The sequence below is a fragment of the Arvicanthis niloticus genome, chromosome 20 (genome assembly GCF_011762505.2).
Source record: "Arvicanthis niloticus isolate mArvNil1 chromosome 20, mArvNil1.pat.X, whole genome shotgun sequence".
In the NCBI taxonomy this organism is placed as follows: Eukaryota; Metazoa; Chordata; class Mammalia; order Rodentia; family Muridae; genus Arvicanthis; species Arvicanthis niloticus.
Window position 1 is genome coordinate 34,913,792 of NC_047677.1, and position 17,404 is coordinate 34,931,195.

The 17,404-nt window shown below is 45.9% G+C and overlaps 1 protein-coding gene across 36 annotated transcripts in view; it reads left to right on the forward strand.

Moving 5' to 3' along the window:
• The window catches only part of Ank3 (ankyrin 3), a 606,272-nt gene that overhangs the window by 522,624 nt on the left and 66,244 nt on the right, over positions 1 to 17,404 (forward strand). For 23 of the 36 annotated variants that reach the window (XM_076917004.1, XM_076917006.1, XM_076917007.1 and 20 more), the window contains one exon: positions 14,392 to 14,498. In XM_076917004.1, coding sequence (XP_076773119.1) covers positions 14,392 to 14,498 — 107 coding nt within the window. Of the gene's footprint in view, positions 1 to 14,391; positions 14,499 to 16,787; positions 16,821 to 17,404 lie in introns of all 36 variants that reach the window. The other 13 variants (XM_076916989.1, XM_076916994.1, XM_076916999.1 and 10 more) reach the window with 1 other exon arrangement.

Below are 17,404 nucleotides of genomic sequence, written 5' to 3' on the forward strand. Positions count from 1 at the left end.
CTACTTTTGCTGAGGACCCAGGTTCAATCCCTTGCACCCACATGATGGCTCACAACTGTCTGTAAATTCAGTGCCAGGGCATCCAGCACCGCCTTCAGGTCTCCCCAGGAGCTTGGCACATGAGTAGTGCACATGCATGCACATAGGGAAAACACCCATGCACATAGATTATACAAAGACAATGGATAGTCTGTCTTTTTCCATTCATGTCTGTACTTAACAAATTTCAAAAGATCCCTTCTCTGGGGTGCTGTTGATTTGGGAAGCCTGGCGTACATTTTAACATTAAGCATTCCCAAACCACTGATCCATGGCTTGCTCTCGGGTTCAGAGCTACACATCACTGTCCAGCCAGAATTACTCTTGACAAATCAGGGTAGGGAATGGACGCAAATGAACTCTGTGAACTTTCTTCTACAGAACAGGCCCTGCCCTGGCTGAGAACCGCCTCTGCTTCATCATCCTGCTGACTAATCTGTCTGTACATTAACCACAATTAAAGTACAACTGAGATACAAGGTAGCCTGGGCCACCACTCCCTGACCCCAAGATCTTAGTTTCTTTTCCTATTGCTTTCGTGACATACCCTGACAATAATAACTTAAGGATTGATTTTTAGCTTCCAGTTCAGGACAAAGTCTGTCCAGTCTGTCTGTCCTTGCAGGAAAGTCAAGGCTTTTGAAGCAGCTGATCACATAGCTTCCATGGTCAGCAACCCAGAGCAATCAACAGGTTAGGTTACTAAAGCTAGGTTCACATTCTCCACCGACAAGGTCCTGGATCCCTGCCCCAGGAAATGGTCCTACCTACAATTAACCACAATTAAGATGCATCTTCCCACATCAACTAATTGAATCAAGATTCCCCTCTGCCTCCCAGACATCACCAGAGGCCCGTCTCCCCATCAATTCTAGATCAGTCAAGTTGACATTTAACCTTCACAATCACACTGTGCCATCCAAGGATCCTGCTGAGTAAAGACACATGTGAGTGCCAGAGCCAGAGGGGGCCATGAAAGAGGTTAGCATCTGGTATCCCCCATCTCTTCCCACCCCTACCCTCCCGCCCCCAGACCAGGCCTCAGTCACAGTTAGTCAGTGAGCACCTTTGTTCTTTTCCCCATAGGAATAGTCCCTTTCAGCTATGCCCCTTGGACATCCTTGAACCCCCACTGTGGGCATAAGAGTAGAATGGTAAATCCATCTGTCAGCACCTTCTAGACAATTTCCTGGCCCACGAGAACTTTGTAACACCAGGATTGCTCCGTTCCTGACTCAGTTGGCCTGGGCAGGACCAGGCATGGGAATTTCAATATTCCTGCAAGTCAAATTGTGTTGGATGCTGCTGACTCAGAGGTCTTAACTGCAGGTGCACAAAAGAATCCCTTATGGCTCTTTTTCAAAAACAAAAGATGCCCACAGAGAGACTCCCCCTCCGCTGGGTCCTAAGCATGGGTTTCTAAACTGGTTTCTAAAGCTCCAAAGGTGATTTTCAGATGTCCATCCAGCTAGGAAACACTGATCATGGCTTCTCTGATTGTGGCCAGTTGTCTCTTGCCCCAAGCTTCTCCACACCACGCCCACTGACTCAGATTGCATGGGCGCTGACCACGCCCACTGACTCAGATTGCTTGGGCTCTGACCACGCCCACTGACTCAGATTGCATCAGCACTAAGCATGTGCTGACCTCTGTCATTGCTCCCTGGGTAAGGCAATGTGACTACAGCAACTGCAGTTGGTATTATACCTATCTAGATATGGTTAAAGTGTATGGGAGGGTATGTGTAGATTTTATGATGATAATTCTGCAATCTTATGTAATGGACTTGGGCACCTGAAGATGTGAGAGTATCGGGTGGGGCTGGATTGCCATTGTACTGAGATCCTGGATATCTCCTATCAGTCCCCATTTAGTGTATTTGTCTCTAAGCCCCAATGTCTGTGTGTCCAGTTGTCTTGGAGTAGCATCTGTGTTCCAGGCTGGGGATGTAGCCCCAGTTGGTTGAAATGCCCAGCTAGCATACCTGGAACCCTAGGTTTAGTCCCCAGCACTGCATAAACCCAGGCATGGTGGCATAGCCCCAGAGAGGTGAAGGCAGGAATTCAAGGACATCTTTTACTGCAATAGGAAGTTCAGGGCCAGCCCAGGTCCATGAGATCCTATATCAAACCAGCCAAGCAGGAAGAGTTGGGGAGATGGTTCAGTGGGTAAAGGTGGCTCTTGCCACCTTTTAGCTCCCCAGAATTCACATGGCAGAAGCAGCAAACAGACTCCTGCAAGCTGCCTGCCCTCTGACCTCCACACATACTGCATGTCATATGTGCTCATACATGTATATACATGTGTGCATACATGTATATACTCCCACCAAACAAGTTAAAAATGTAATTTAGAAAAAAGATTTGAATTTATTTCATGTGTATGGGTATTTTCCCTGTGGAAGACAGAAGAGGGTGTCAGATCCTCGGGAACAGGGGTTACAGATGGTGGTGAGCCAGTATGTTGGGTGCTGGGGCTCAAAACCCCAGGATTCCCCAGATGAGTAATAAGTGCTCTTAACCACTGACCTGGCCTTCCAGCTCCTAAACTGTAACTTAAAAAAAGACTATAAACTGTGTTCAGAATCATTTCTAAACCTTTCTAAATAGGATGGAGAGAAGGGAGGAGAAGGAGTCAAAAACGAAGCCTGGGCTGTCTGAAAGGACATCAGTGGGTGTCTCTATCTCTTCCGTTAGAGTTACTGAGAGCAGCTCTCTAGTGTGGCTTATGAAATGAGACAGCGCATGGTCTGCATCCGCTAGCCCCAGACTTCTGCAAAGAATGGAGTTCACCCTGTGCCGCGAGTGTTGAGGACGGTCATGGCGATAGCAAATGTGGCACCCCGAGTGTCTGGGGCACCACATCTTGGCGGTATTAATTTACTTGCCCTAGGAGATAATTTCTTGGCCTCATTAAAGGCAGAGTCCACATGACTGGACTAACTCACCCCCTGGGGGCACACCTTGAAGTAGCAGAGCCACTGGCCACCCCGCCACCCTACTGCCTCTGTTTAGCAACTGCAGTATCCATTACCCTTGCTGAATGTGGGAACAGGCCAGGAAGAAGCCCCGGAGATCTGATACCTGTTCTCAAGGGTCTTATACCTGGTGGTAATTTCCATGCTTGTCATGTGCCTCTCTGGCCCACAGTTTTGCACAGGAATCTTCAACGATTCTCATTTCTAACAATTATTAACAATGTGCTTTAGACATCCGGCCAACAGGTATGAGATATAAAGAGCCAAGGCTTACGGCAGGCAAGTTAACCACCGTGAGAGGAGTGGAAATATTTGACCTTTGGCTGAGTTTCTGCTTACACACCTATGAACAGCAGTGCCAGGCTCCGATGGCAGATTCTGCCTACCCGTCTCACTTCTCTGTCAGATCATTTAAAAAGGGTAGAATCTCCTTCTCACCTCCAGGATGAGACTCAAATATGGCTATTAGGGGATTTCTCCTTCTGCAGGTAGCCTTAACAGCAAAGGCTTACACCCCCTTCTTCCCCCTCACCCCCAAAAGTAAAATTTGCCTAGGCCTTTAAAAAGGTGTGTGTGTGTGTGTATATGTATGTGTTGTACATACAAGTAGAGGTCAGGGGACAACTCAGGTTGCCAGGCATGGATGCAAGCTTTATTACCCATGAAGCCATCTCGCAGGCCACATCTAGCCTTTGGAGGAACAGGCTAAACCATAAAGATGACAACCACCGACATTTCTGGGAGAGGATCACTATAGCGGCAGTCCTCCTCCCTGCAGCAAGAACCACTGAGACTTTCCCTGAAACCAGTAATTCAATTTCAACTGGCCCATATCCCAGTGGACTCTGGGACTTTACTAATATCCCAGCTGCAGGTGGCAGTGGAATCTGATGTAAGCACCCACATGTCCATAGCAACACTGGAAGGCTCCCAGCCTCTTAAAGTGATAGACTCTATTATTCCAGGCTTTCTGTCTTGGACTAGATTAATCGAAATTTAGCAAAATAAAAAGAAGGTAAGCTTAGCTATCAGTCTTTCAAGAGAATAACTATAAAGGAGTGAGTATGTGTCTCTTGCACTTCTGCTCGCTTATGTGAAGAGAGAAGTGCGACAGATGCCCCGCCCCCTGCAGATGCCCCGCCCCCTGCAGATGCCCTGCCCCCTTCTCCGCTTGGAATGCCTTCCTACTGCAAGCTTCCTTTTTTAGTCTGTTAGTGTTGATTTCATAAACGTTGCCGTTTTCTCTTAACCCGGCGAGCTCCCAAATGTGTGATACAGGACTATTTAACAGCTCTAAGGCACAACAACTGAACAGTATTAATCTATTTTAATCCTCTAAAATAATCTGGCTACCTCCCAACTAAAACCCCCAAGATAACTGGCTTTCTCTGCTCCAGCTGTTTTCTTCTGGTGTCTCTTGGACCCTCTCCTCTAGCTAAACCCCCACTTTCTCTTTCTCCCTCCCGTCCCCTGACCTGGAGGAGGCTAGCCCCGATTTCCTCCCCTGTTCAGTCACTGACCGATCAGCTTCTTTATTGACCAGTCAGGGAATAATTGGGGAGCAGTGTTTACACAACACTGAGACAGAAGATTCTCAGAATAAGGATTGCAACCAGGTATCGGGGCACAGAAACCAGGATTTGCATAATGCAAGGATAATCTTTACACAGTGTACAATAACACATTATGCCTGCATCAGTCCACATTTTGCCCTCATGACTTTTGCCTGAGGATGTAGGGCAAGCCTGCAATGGTAACCCATTTTCAAGGTTTAACTAAAGTGCTTTCTAATCAGTTTCATTGGCTGCCTGAGCAGCGCTGACCATGGAGTTAATTCTGCAAACACCCTTGAAGGCTGTCACAGGTGTGCAGGCATTGGTCACATCTTCCGACCTAGTGCACTCTCAGGGAGCTTACAACCTGAGATTCTAGTTCCTATGAATTAAACTTGGGTTGCTTTCTTTCTTTTTTTTTTTTTTAGAGACTATTATGACTTTGTGTGTCATATGATGCATTATTGGCTATTGGACTATTTGATGTCTTAGCCCGTAACATGCAAACTGAAGGGTCCTCTAGCAGAAACTGTTCTTGCTTTCTCAAAAGCTTGACATTTTCACCAGGCAGTGGTGGTGCATGACTTTAATCCCAGCACTCGGGAGGCGGAGGTAGGCAGATCTTTGAGTTGGAAGACAGCCTGGTCTACAAAGCGAGTTCAGGATAGCCCAGGGTCTAGAGAAACCCTGTCTCCTTATCGTTATGCCGATCATCTCAGCAACAGGAGGAAAAGCTTACAGGTTTCTTTTTTCTGTATCACTGCAGCGACCCCCCACTCCCACCATACTTGCTAACTCTGCTGTTTCTTCTGCTTATGCAACCTCTAAGCAGGATTCAGAAAAGGGGCATAGTGACAGAAGGGAGCCAGCTTCAGATGGAAGATTTGCTAGATAGTCCCCAGGGAGATAAGCACCTGGCCTGGTGATATTTAATATGTTGCTTTCTTCCTGGAAGTGCTTGGGCAGCAGTACCTGGGGAATCCACTCAACACCTCACGAAGATGGCTCGCTAAGATTACGGGTCTGTTTTAAGGCAGAGAAGTTGGTATTGTGAGTTTCTTAAGTCTGTGGGGTTAGTTAGCGGTGACGTGCCCACTGGCTCAGCTTTCAGGCCGGCCTTGGTTAACCTTCTTCTGTTGAACACTGATAAATTAGATAGAAATCCATCAGATTTGGAAATCTAAACAAACTAGGCTTCATTATAGCTTAAATTCTAGTCTCAACATAAGCTTTAGTGGGTCATGATAGCACACACTTGTCGCCCCAGCTAATGGGGAGGCCGAGGCAGGAGAATCACAAGTTCGAGGTCAACCTGGTCTTCAAAATGACAAGCAAAAAGAAGCCAGGGATTTAGCTCAGTGGTAAAGAACATCCCAAGCATGTTCTAGGTGCTACGTTCAGACTCAGTACCAGAAAATGAAGGAAGAAAAGGCCTTATAAGGCAATCGTAGTTGATATCAAGAAAAGAAATGCTTTTGGAAGAAGTGGCCTGCCTGGTTTTTACATTTTTGCTTAGGTCAGTTCTCTTCCTGTTTTTCATGTAGTGCAGGCTGGACTCAAAATCACTGAGTGCCTGAGAATGGCCATGAGTTTCAGATCCTCCTGCCTCAGCCTCCTGAGGACAGGATTAGAGAAGTGTACCACCATCCTTGGCTCGAATCAGGTTTCCTTTTATGGAGTCCATATCAGCGGTTTCTTGGTTTGGTTTTTAAAACAGGATCTTACATAGCCCAGATAAACTCACTGTAGAGCCAAGTGTGAGCCTGAACTTCGGATCCTCCTGCCTCTCTCTGCCTTTCATGGGCTGGCATGATAGCATGAGCCACCATCCCTGATGGACTCCATTTCATAAAAGATTTCCTGCTGTTTGCACTTGCTAGCCCCTCTCTGCTCCCAAGTCATCCCAAGTCATCCCTGTTAGAGTCCTTTCATGCACAAAACAATGAGGAAGACTTTCTTTGGGCTTGAGGTTTCAGAGAGTAAAAGGCCATTGTGGTGGTGATGAGGGAAATGGGGGGTGGGGGGAGAGGCCGCTAGCAGCAGGCCTGCTCCCAGGAACTGGAAGCTGGGAGATCACATCTTTAGCCATAAACCAGAAACAGAGCAAACAGGAAGTGGGACAAGGCTAGAACCTCTCAAAGCCAGCCCACCTACTGAGGTGTACTTCTTCCTGCCAAGATGCACCACCTCCCCCAGACAGCACCAACACCTAGGGGCCAAGTGTTCAAATGCCTGAGCCGGTAGGAGACAGTTCTCACTGAAGTATCACACCACCCATGAGAGATACTGTCGTTTCTAGTTTACTTTGCAGTGTGTGCACAGCGTAGAGGTGTGCAAATGATGTACATTGTGTGCGTTTGTAGGCCACGTGTGTAGAGAGATCAGAGGACAGCTTTGTAGGGCTCTTGTTTCTTGGGCTGTCTGTGTACTCCTCCGGGCTAGCCAACTCACAAGCTTCTGAGCAATTCTCTGGCATTCAGTTCCGTTTTCCCCCCCAAGAGTTGTAGGGACCTTAGTTCCAGCTACACCAGGATTGGGGACTTTGACACTAAAAAGAATGGACCAGCCAGTCCATTCTTCACAAAGCAGAGCTGGGGATTTTATTGAAGACATTTTAATACAGGCTTAACCACGGGGTGGGGGTGAGGGGTGGGGGCTGGGGGGTGGGGGGAGGAGGGAGGAGGTTATGAGAACAAGCAGAGCTTGAAAGAAAGGCAGCGGACCCAGGGCCCCAGAGTACAAGCTCATTATTTGCATAGCAACAGTTGTGAGTAAGAATTTAGTGCATTTGATGGTACTGTCTTCTCAGTGGGAGGTTGTTGAGGGCACCTGATAGGACAATTGATAGGGGAAAAAGTCTCACCCACGGGGAATCTTTCTTTTTGTGTGACAGTTTCAGGCTCTATCTAGGGAAATTGATTAAGCCCTGTTCAAGTTCATAGACATTCAAGCCTTACACCTGAGTCACTGCTATCCTAACATTAATTGTCTAGATGATATCTGTGAAAGTAACAACAATATCACAGTCCTTTACAGCTACCATTGATTAATCTGGGATTCTTCATAGCTTGGAGGGGCTTTGGGTCCTTTTCCTTCTCATGTCTCTGAAATTTTGCTCCTTCTGTCATGTCTCAGGAATACTCAGGGTCCGGGTGTCTACAACTGTATCTGTCTTTCTACATGGGCTCCAGGGGCCGGGTCACCTCAAACATCTTTCTCTGTCTCCCGAGTGCTGGGGTTACAGCCAAAGCCCACCATACTCCACTGCAATGGGTGTCATCTGCTGGGGAAGAGCTGAGACTTGAGCCTCCATCTGTTTCCTGACTCCGCTTAGGCAGCCAAGTTACCCTGACCCAACTGTCTGGCCTGTCTTGAAGCACATTGGGGGGTGGGGGACAGGGAGGGGAGGCTCTACTTGGAACCAGGTTCCCTCAGTCATCTTGCTGCTTGGAAGTCAAGTGCTCTACACTGAGCCATCTCTGAAGTTTCGATTTCAGCTCAGCCAATGTCGTTCAATCCAGTGGCTGCTCTCACCCCTCTCTCCCTTGGTCTGGAGAGTGCACAGACTCTAACTAAAATGTTTTTTTGAGGAGCGATGCATCACTGCATCAGTGTAAGAAGCAATACTCTTCAGCTATTTATGCCTTGGTGCATTAGGCTACCCAAGTATTTAAAATTGATGTTATTCTCCGCCACTGAAGTGAGTCCATTCAAGCTGGATTAACATATATAAAGGCAGGTTGATTGGGAAGCTGTTCTTGGGCAGGTTCACTGATCCCGAGGAACGAGGCCAGGGGCTGTAGCCAAGGGGAGGAGGAAGAAATGTACACTCAGGGAGAGAGAAAATTCAGAAATGCAGAGACACAGGGAGAGAGACCAAAATGTCTGCATTATATAGGGAAGAGATTCTGAGAGATGGCTGACCCAGCCCCTCCACTGGAAAGCCCCATGTAAGGACCGAAGGGTCCTGGGAGGTATATACTAGACGTGTATACTATATACTTTGGGCACTGAGGGCTAAAAGTTAGCAGATGGGAGTAACCGGATGATAGAGCCAACTAACCCCCCTTCCTCCCTTTCTTTTTCTCCTCCTTTCCCCCTTTCCTCCCTTTCTTCATCTGTCTCTTCTTTTCTTCCTTCTCTCACCCCCCTCCCTCTTGTCCCTTCTTCTGTACTTAGTATGTACTCCCAGATTTGGGCTTTCTGGGCGTGTCCCGGTCTGTAAGACCAACGTGTTCTGTTTATTTCCAGACCTGAACTTCAGGGTGTGTCCCGGTTAATAAGGCCAGTGTGTTCTTACTCTCTTCTCTCCTCTGATGTGTTGGGCTGCCGGGATACTATTTTTGGAAAACATTAAGCTCTTGGAGACAGTGACCTCATCATTTAGTCAGGCTTTGGACTCCCTTGAATAATGTGTGGTGTGATTGTAATAATGCCCCAAGATGAAAATGAAGAGGGTATGTCAACAGTCCCTTTGATGCGGAAGTAAAAGTCCGTAAGAAACTGGTGTGAACTGTTTTTAAGGTACTGTCCTGCCAAAGCCCCTGTGTGCCAGCCAGTGACTTTGTGTTGCCAGATTTTTTTTTTTTTTTTTTTTTTTTTTTTGATTTTTAAATCTCTGAGAGCCTCTTTTTCCTTAACTGTAAATGAATGTAATGTCATTTCGAGGTCTAAAAGGTCCCGGGAACTTGGGGAACCCAAGGCAAGCAGTCTTTTACCACTAGATTAACATACCATAGATTGTCGGAGCGCTGTCTAAAAGAATGAAAAGTCAAGGTGATAACTTACTCCTGCCATCCCAGCACCCAGGAAGCTAAGGCAGGAGGATAGCCCTGAGCTTGGGAAGCCAGCCTGAACTGCACAGCTTCAGATAAAGCAGCCAGAGCTGTATAGCAAAGAGTCTGAGCACTTTTTGAGTGAATGAACTGAACCTCGGTTTTTGTAAGGTGCGTGCTAACACTGAGTGGGAACTGTCTGTTGGTGCAAGCAACCCATGACTGTGTCTGCAAAGTCCCAGGGTTTGGCCTGAAACCAAAACATTTTGGGTTTTGTTCCTTTCCCTAAATAAATCAGCATATTTTAACAAATAACCTGCCATAAATCAAAGTCCTCTGGAGAGAGTGGAAGCCTTTTTACATTTAAAGAGCCCGTGTTATAGTTTAACACCAATATGGCATCGGTGCCAGGACGTGATTTACACTCTTGCCAAGTCTCTTATCAACCAATGAAAGACAAAAGACGCTGGGAAAATGGAGAAACATGCCAAGGATCACAGTCCGGCAGACGTTGCCATGGAAACAATACAGCGCAAAGCTTCCCCCTGCGCTCATTGGGGGTCAGCTGCTGGAGGTTGGCTTTGTCTGCAGTGAGTGGGCATGCAAACTAATCCCCTAAATACATGCACCCCCTGTGCCCATGGCCAGGAGAGTCTATAGGGAAGTCAGCACCATTGCAGTAGTAAATGCTGTTGGGAGAAGAGCTGCCCTCTGTCTCTTCAGGCAGGCGCAGGCCTGAGCACAGGACCATGGATGATGAACCCCAGCGGGCCCTTCTAACTCCTTTCCTGAAATAAAAATACTCAGATAACGACCCCACATTTCCAGAGATGATGTGAAAACTGGGCCTGGAGTGGCCCACAAACACCTTTGAGTCAGCTCCAATAAGTTAACACTAGCAAGGGTCGTCTCCCATAGGAGGTGCCAAAAGGAGTTGCCAAATTCAGCTATACGCTGCTCAGCCCCAGAGCTAAACTTTTTCAGTAGGCAGCACCTCATCCTAGGAGACCTAGGAGCTGGGGGCTCATGTAGCCCATGCTAGCCCAGGACTCACTTCCTCATTGAGGGTGATCTTGAACTCCTGATCCTCCTGCACTCATGTTCCAAATGCTGGGATTACAGGTGTGTGCTATATGGTGCTGGGGGTCAAACCCAGGGCTTCACGCATGCTCCGCAAGTACTCTACCAACTGAGCCGTGTCCCCAGCTACAGCTTCCGTTTTCATGGTTACCCACTCTGCTTAGCCCTTTAAATGGTTCTTGGTGGAGCTAAGGCTGTGCTTTGGAGCCATGGTGCCCCTGAGCGTTGATGGTGAGGACATTCTGAAATGAACAGTGTTTGCTAAAATAAGCAGATGCTGGCATGTCTCGGCTCAATTTTACCGAAACTCTAGCCCGTACAAAGTGTGTGGAGACAGTTGGAAAGGAAATTACCAATTCATGATCTGCCTATAAAACCGCAGGTTTGACTGAGTTGCTATTATTTTGCTTTAGAAACCTCCCCGATAGTAAGAACATTCTGGGAGCCCATATTTAAAAGTTACACTCAGACTCAGGATCACTCATAAACCCGAACCAACCTCCATGAAAGGGAAAAGCAGACTCTGAGGAGAAACTGCTGGCACCCAATATTGGACTGAAAGGCTACCTTTCGAAGGCACAGTAGCACATTCTAGCTCCCTGGGACGGTCAGTTGTGCCATCTGCTCAGCTAGATGTGACTAGGCTCTGACGGTGGCAGAGAGCTACAAGAGGCAAGGAGAGGAAGTAGATCCAAGGGGGTGTAGGATCCTGGCAAGTTGTCTCATCCTGCCTCGTGAATATTACATGCTGGTGGGATACCTTTCTTTGTGGTATAACTCCTGGTTTTAATTATTAATGACACCAGCAAGTTTCTCGGAGCACTGAAGGTAAATAATTTACTGTAATTAACAAAGAGGTGAAAGATGATTAATTTATCAGACTTTAAAAAAAAAAATCAAAAGGTCCAAACGGAAAATAACCCCAGGGCCTCAGACATACAACTGTAATTTGTCCCCACAGCCCCCTGCCCCCAACTCACCACCATCTCCAGAAGTACTCAAGTAGCTTTGCTGGCTGCTGGTATCTCAAAAGGCTGGTCTAAGCGGTTAGTAGATACTGCCAGACGAGTTTCTCAAGTGGTTCATTGCTCCCCATGGTTAATCTCAGTTCTGTCTACTTGTATTAGATTGTTTGTTTGTCCGTAAGATTTATGTTAGCTGTGTATTCCTGAGTGTGTATGCCCGTACCACGTATGTACAGAGTCATAAGGTGTTGGATCCTCCGGAACTGGAGTTACAGATGGTTTCAAGCAGCTAGATGGATGTTGGGAATCAAACCTGGGTCCTCTGCAAGAACAGCTAGTGTTCTTAACTGCTGAGCCATCTCAGCCCCAGCATCAAATTCTAATCACACACACACACACACACACACACACACACACACACACACAATGTGTCTTCTCTAGTTAAATGCAGTGATACGCCGGGCAGTGGTGGCGCACGCCTTTAATCCCAGCACTTGGGAGGCAGAGGCAGGCGGATTTCTGAGTTTGAGGTCAGCCTGGTCTACAGAGTGACTTCCAGGACAGCCAGGGCTATACAGAGAAACCCTGTCTCGAAAAACCAAAAACCAAAACAAAACAAAACAAAAAAAAAAATGCAGTGATAACTATTCCTCATTCATTTTTGCATTTTCCCAGGACCTAAACCACAACTTAAACAGAATCAGTTGCTCTACAGAATATTTGTTTTAAATGTTAGAATGTCAGAGCTGTTATGTTTTTTAAGGCTAAGGACATAGCTCAGTTCATTAAAGGACTTGCCATACAGACGGTGAGACCCTGAATCCCAGCCCCAGAACCACATAGAAAGTGAGGCTTAGCAGTAAGAGCCTTGTATTCCAGGTGCTGAGAAAGTCGAGAGGAAGATCTCAAAGGCTTGCCGGTCAGCCAGCCTAATCAAATTGGTAAGCTTCAAGCCAGCCAGAGATTTTTTTTTTTCCACTCTAGAACCAAGATAGACAATTCTTATGTGATACCCAAGGTCATCTCTTTCCTTCCCCCCCCCTTCCCCTTTCCCTACCCCCTCTTCTCCTACCCCTTCCCCTACCCCCCACCACAGAAACATCCCACACACATGGACCTACATGTACACAAACAAATAATCTGAGTCATTTGGGGTACATTTGCAAATTGGGGGCTGTTGCTTGTTTGCTGGCTGGCTGGTTTTGTTTGCTTTGTTTTTGAGGCAAGGTTTTATGTAACCTAGGCTAGGCTCAAAATCACTCACTGTATAACAAACAGGACCTTGAGCCCCTGACCATCCTCTGGTGCAATGGTTCTCAGCCTTCCTTATGCCGAGACCCCTTAATACAGTTCCTCAAGTTGTGGCAACCCCCAGCCATAAAATTATTTCTGTTGCTACTTCATAATTGTCATTTTGCTACTGTTAGGAGTTGTAAATATCTATGTTTGCCAACAGTCTAAGGGGACCCTTGTGTAATGGTTGTTTGACAACCCCCTCATTCACCCCCGACATTCACACACACCCTGGTTCCCTAAGGGGTGTGTGGCCATCTCTGTCTTTAGGTTCTGAAATTTCATACTGATGCAGCCTACTGGGCACAGTGGTGTCTCTCATCCTCTACGGGTCTTGTCACACAGTGGATCCTTTTACTCTGAGAACACAGGCTTTGAATCTGGGAAAAGACCTTGAGTTGTTTTCTTATTATCTTCTGTTTCAAATTTGTTCTTTCTTTCTTTCTTTCTTTCTTTCTTTCTTTCTTTCTTTCTTTCTTTCTTTCTTTCTTTCTTTCTTCCTTGAAGTGTTGGTTGGTTGGTTTGTGGGGCAGGATTTGAACCTCTAGTGTTGATCTTTGATTTCTTGTATTTTCTCGGCTTTTTAATTGTAATGTTATTTTGGTATGTATGTGTGTGTGTGTGTGTGTGTGTGTGTGTGTGTGATGCCTGTGCACATGTGTGTATGTGAAGTCGTCTCCCTCTGCCCCCCCCCAATCTCTTTGTGGGAATGCTGGGATTACAGGTGTGTGCACTGCATCCTGCCTTGAGCGCTGGTGTGCAGACTTGCGTAGAGTTCTGCTACTTACTGAGCCACGCCTCCTACCCTGGATGGCCATTTTAATTCAATCAAGTTTTTGTTGCTATGTTGGAGTGGGGGGGGTGGGGGAGTGCTCTGGAGCGTCCTGATTCTCTGTTTGAAATCCCGGCACAATCTTTCCTCCCATTTTCCTCATATACATTTTATGACTTCATCCACTTTCTCGTGAAACTGCTGACAAGCTCCCACATGCTCGGTGGGGTCTTTCTGGGTAGATTTTCCGCCTCCCCTCTGCACGGCCCCACAGTTCAGCTTGTGTCAGCTTGAAACTTGCCCAGCCGTCTGTCAGAACCTTAGTGGGCTTTCTCTTCTTCAGCAGCTATCTCTGCAGACATAAACATTCATCCTATCTACATTGACAGTGGGCAAACGCTCCCAAGTAAAAAATGACAGAAAGTCAAGTGCCAGCTCCCAGAGAGCCGACTCTGGAGTTTCGCTCTCAGTGCACACTGCCCTCTGCTACTCCAGTCTCTGTATTTCAATCGGGCTTTCTTGCTGGGAGAAAGACTGTTGTCAGCCACAGGATCCATAGATATCAGAGTCATCAGGATTACATTTTGAGAACGGGGAGGAAATTTTAATTTATAGGATTATTTTGGCCCAGAAGTGAACTGCCGGAAAGCATATAAATTAATTGCTCAGTGTTTCCTGTGCTATGCAGATGATGCCAGGCTGCTTTCTTAGTGTTTCCACATGCAGTGTTTTATCAGTACACTATATCGATTTTTTTTTAAATGCTCTTTTAAGCAGACCCTGATGTAGATCTCATGAGTAGGATTTCCAAATCTATTATATTGAATGTTTACCCAGGCTTATAAAGAAATACAGATATGTCTTGTGTGCATAGAGAAAACCGCTGTGTCTTGTGGATGATTGATGTCATGTGCTACTTTTTTTTTTTTTTCCCAGCACCTTACATTCACGAGGGAGTTTGATTCCGATTCCCTCAGACACTACAGTTGGGCAGCAGACACGTTAGACAATGTGAACCTGGTCTCCAGCCCGGTGCATTCTGGGTAAGTGCTCACATGCCATTTCTCTTTATTCTATTATACTCCGTTTGCATTTATTATTTAGAGTTATCCATACATATTGAACACCTCCATACCTACGAATATATTCACCTGTGAAATGCTCATTTGTGAGAGTGTGTGGTTTGCATTTGTAAATCATGTGAAAGTATTTTGGGGACAAGTCTGTTTTTATTCCTAAAAGCGGAATATCAGAAAAACCAATTATCATTGATATAGCAAAATTTCCTGGCTGTTGTGATCTTTGAATCTTTAAAATTTCTTTTCAATGGGAAAGATTTAATACAAAGTTTTTTTTTCTTATTTTTTTCCTCAAATGAGGCTTTTTTTTCCCCCATATGTATCTGATTTTTTTTTTCTTCACTGTAAAAGTATTATATAGAGCGAGGGCAGTGGCTCAGTCACTAAAGTGCTTGCCACACAAGTATGAGGACCTGGGTTTGAGTCCCTAGAACCTGTAGGCATGGTGGCTCAAACCTGTAATCCCAGAGATGGAGAGGCAGTTGCAGACTGGCAGATCGCTGGGGTCTGCAGGCCAGCTATCCCAGCCTAATGGAGTGCCAAGTCAATGAGAGACTCTTGTCTCTAAGACCAAGATAAACATGCCCTGAGGAACAGCGCACGAAGTTGGTCTCTAGTTTCCACGTGAGCATACATGCAGGAACATGCTTAGCCATATGTACATACACACAGGAACACGCTCAGCCATTTATGACTACATGCATCTACACACACACACACACACACAAATAGTAACTATATTATTGATTCGCCTCACTAGCTGATTCAGTGTCCCCTGGAAGCAGGGCTTGCTGCTGTTGGTCTTAGTTTCCTGTTGTTTGGCATCAGACCGTTTTTTTTTAATAGATGGTTTGTTTTGTGTCATGCTGGGTTTTTGTTTGTTTTGTTATGCTTTTTTTTTAAGGAACTGTTAACTTGAAAGCTTCCAATTGATTTAGTACCTTTTGCATCCCTGAAGTAAAGTTGCAATTATGTTCTATTACATTATAATTAGAAAAAAAAAAAAAGACTCTTTTAAAAATAGAGAAATCTGGGCTGGAGAGATGGCTCAGCGGTTAAGAGCACTGTCTGCTCTTCCAGAGGTCCTGAGCTCAATTCCCAGCAACTACATGGTAGCTCACAACCATCTGTAATGGGATCTGATGCCCTCTTCTGGTGTGTCTGAAGACAGCGACAGTGTACTTACATACATAAAATAAAGAAATCTTAAAAATAAAATAAATAAATAAATCTACTTTTAAAATATCACATACAATCTATGTGCCCTAGAAGTGCTGATAAGAACCACATTAAAGAGTCCCTCATCCCTGTCTCATATCGGAAGACTGAATAGTGGCCTACTGTGACAAGTGAATTGGTAATCAATGTACTTTTTAGATGCTGGCATCTTTAGTAGGTAATTCACTTGCGAAATCATTGATAGCCGTATGAGTGGGAGAAAAACAATTGCTAAAATGATAACTCCCGTGCTAGTCAGATGGCTTAGTGGCTAAAGCTCTTGGACAAATATGAGGACTGGAGCTCTGGTCCATACAATCCACGCAAAGCCCAGTGCATCAGCAGCGGCTGTCATCTCAGCATCCCTAAAGAGAGACGGGAGACAGAGACTGGAGAATCCCTGGAAGCTGGCTGGTCAGCTAGCCTGGTGTTTGCAGTAGTGAACAACAGACCTCACTTCAAACAGGGTAGAAACTGAGGATCATTGTGCACTGTGGCACAGGCACACATATACACACAGGAAATACACACACAGACACACAGAGAGAGAGGAAGTGTGTGTGTGTGTGTATATATGTATATATACGTATACACACAGTAAATATATATGTATATATGTGTGTGTATATATATATACACACAGAGAGAGGAACTATACACACACATACACACACACACAGGAACTATACACACATATTTATGTATATATATTATACACATCATATTACACACATGAAACTAATAAACATGTCAGGACTCTTCTTTAACTTCTCTTGGAGACAGACATTTCCGCAACAAATGTAATGACAGCCAGAGATGTCCTAGCTGGGACTGAAACCACTGGTGCCAGGTCTGAGGACCGCGCTCTGCCGCACCCAAGGCAAAACCTTCCCCCCAGGCTGTCCCACAAATGCTCAGTGCTGTGGTTCCATTCTCCGAGGTTTTCCTTTTGCTCGTCATTGGCGTTGTCTGTTGCTTGCTTCTAATGACCGTACATTAATTTCTCTCCCATTTGCTTTCTAAATTATTTTGCAGCTACTCGTCTCCGCTGCCTCAGTATGACTCAAGGTGATAACCCTGTCCTTTGTGTGTTTTCATTTATGTGGCATCCCTCAGTTTAGATGGCGTCTGTCAGTGTCTGTAGTGTGTCCGCACCCGTCACCCTGCCGTTTGGGAAACTAGACGCCTCCTCCCCGTGTAGCAGCCGCAGGGGCGTGTGTGGTGCTCATTACGTGGTCTGAGCAGCAGCACGAGTGGAGAGGTTTTGTGTGTTTCTCTCTGTTCTACCACTCGTGCTATGTGCCCTTTGGGTTTTGCTCAGTTCTCATACAGACGGAGTTTGGAAAACAAGTCACGGTGCATCTCACTGTGTCTTTGAACACTCATGACCTGCTTCATCTACCCCCACCTTTCCTTGGTCTGTTAATTCTATAAAATTCAAGATCTTAGGACCAACCTCTCTCCATGTACTCTGAGGAGAGCCCAGTAGGAGGGCCTTCTGGTTTGTCATTCAAATCCTCTTAGGCATTCACTCTAATCTGAGAGTCTTCAGAGATGCCACAGGTTTATATTGGCCTGAATCACCTGTGTATGCTACCTTGAGAGCACTCAGCTAAATGGTACCTTGTATTTCTGCCTTCCCATCCATTTCT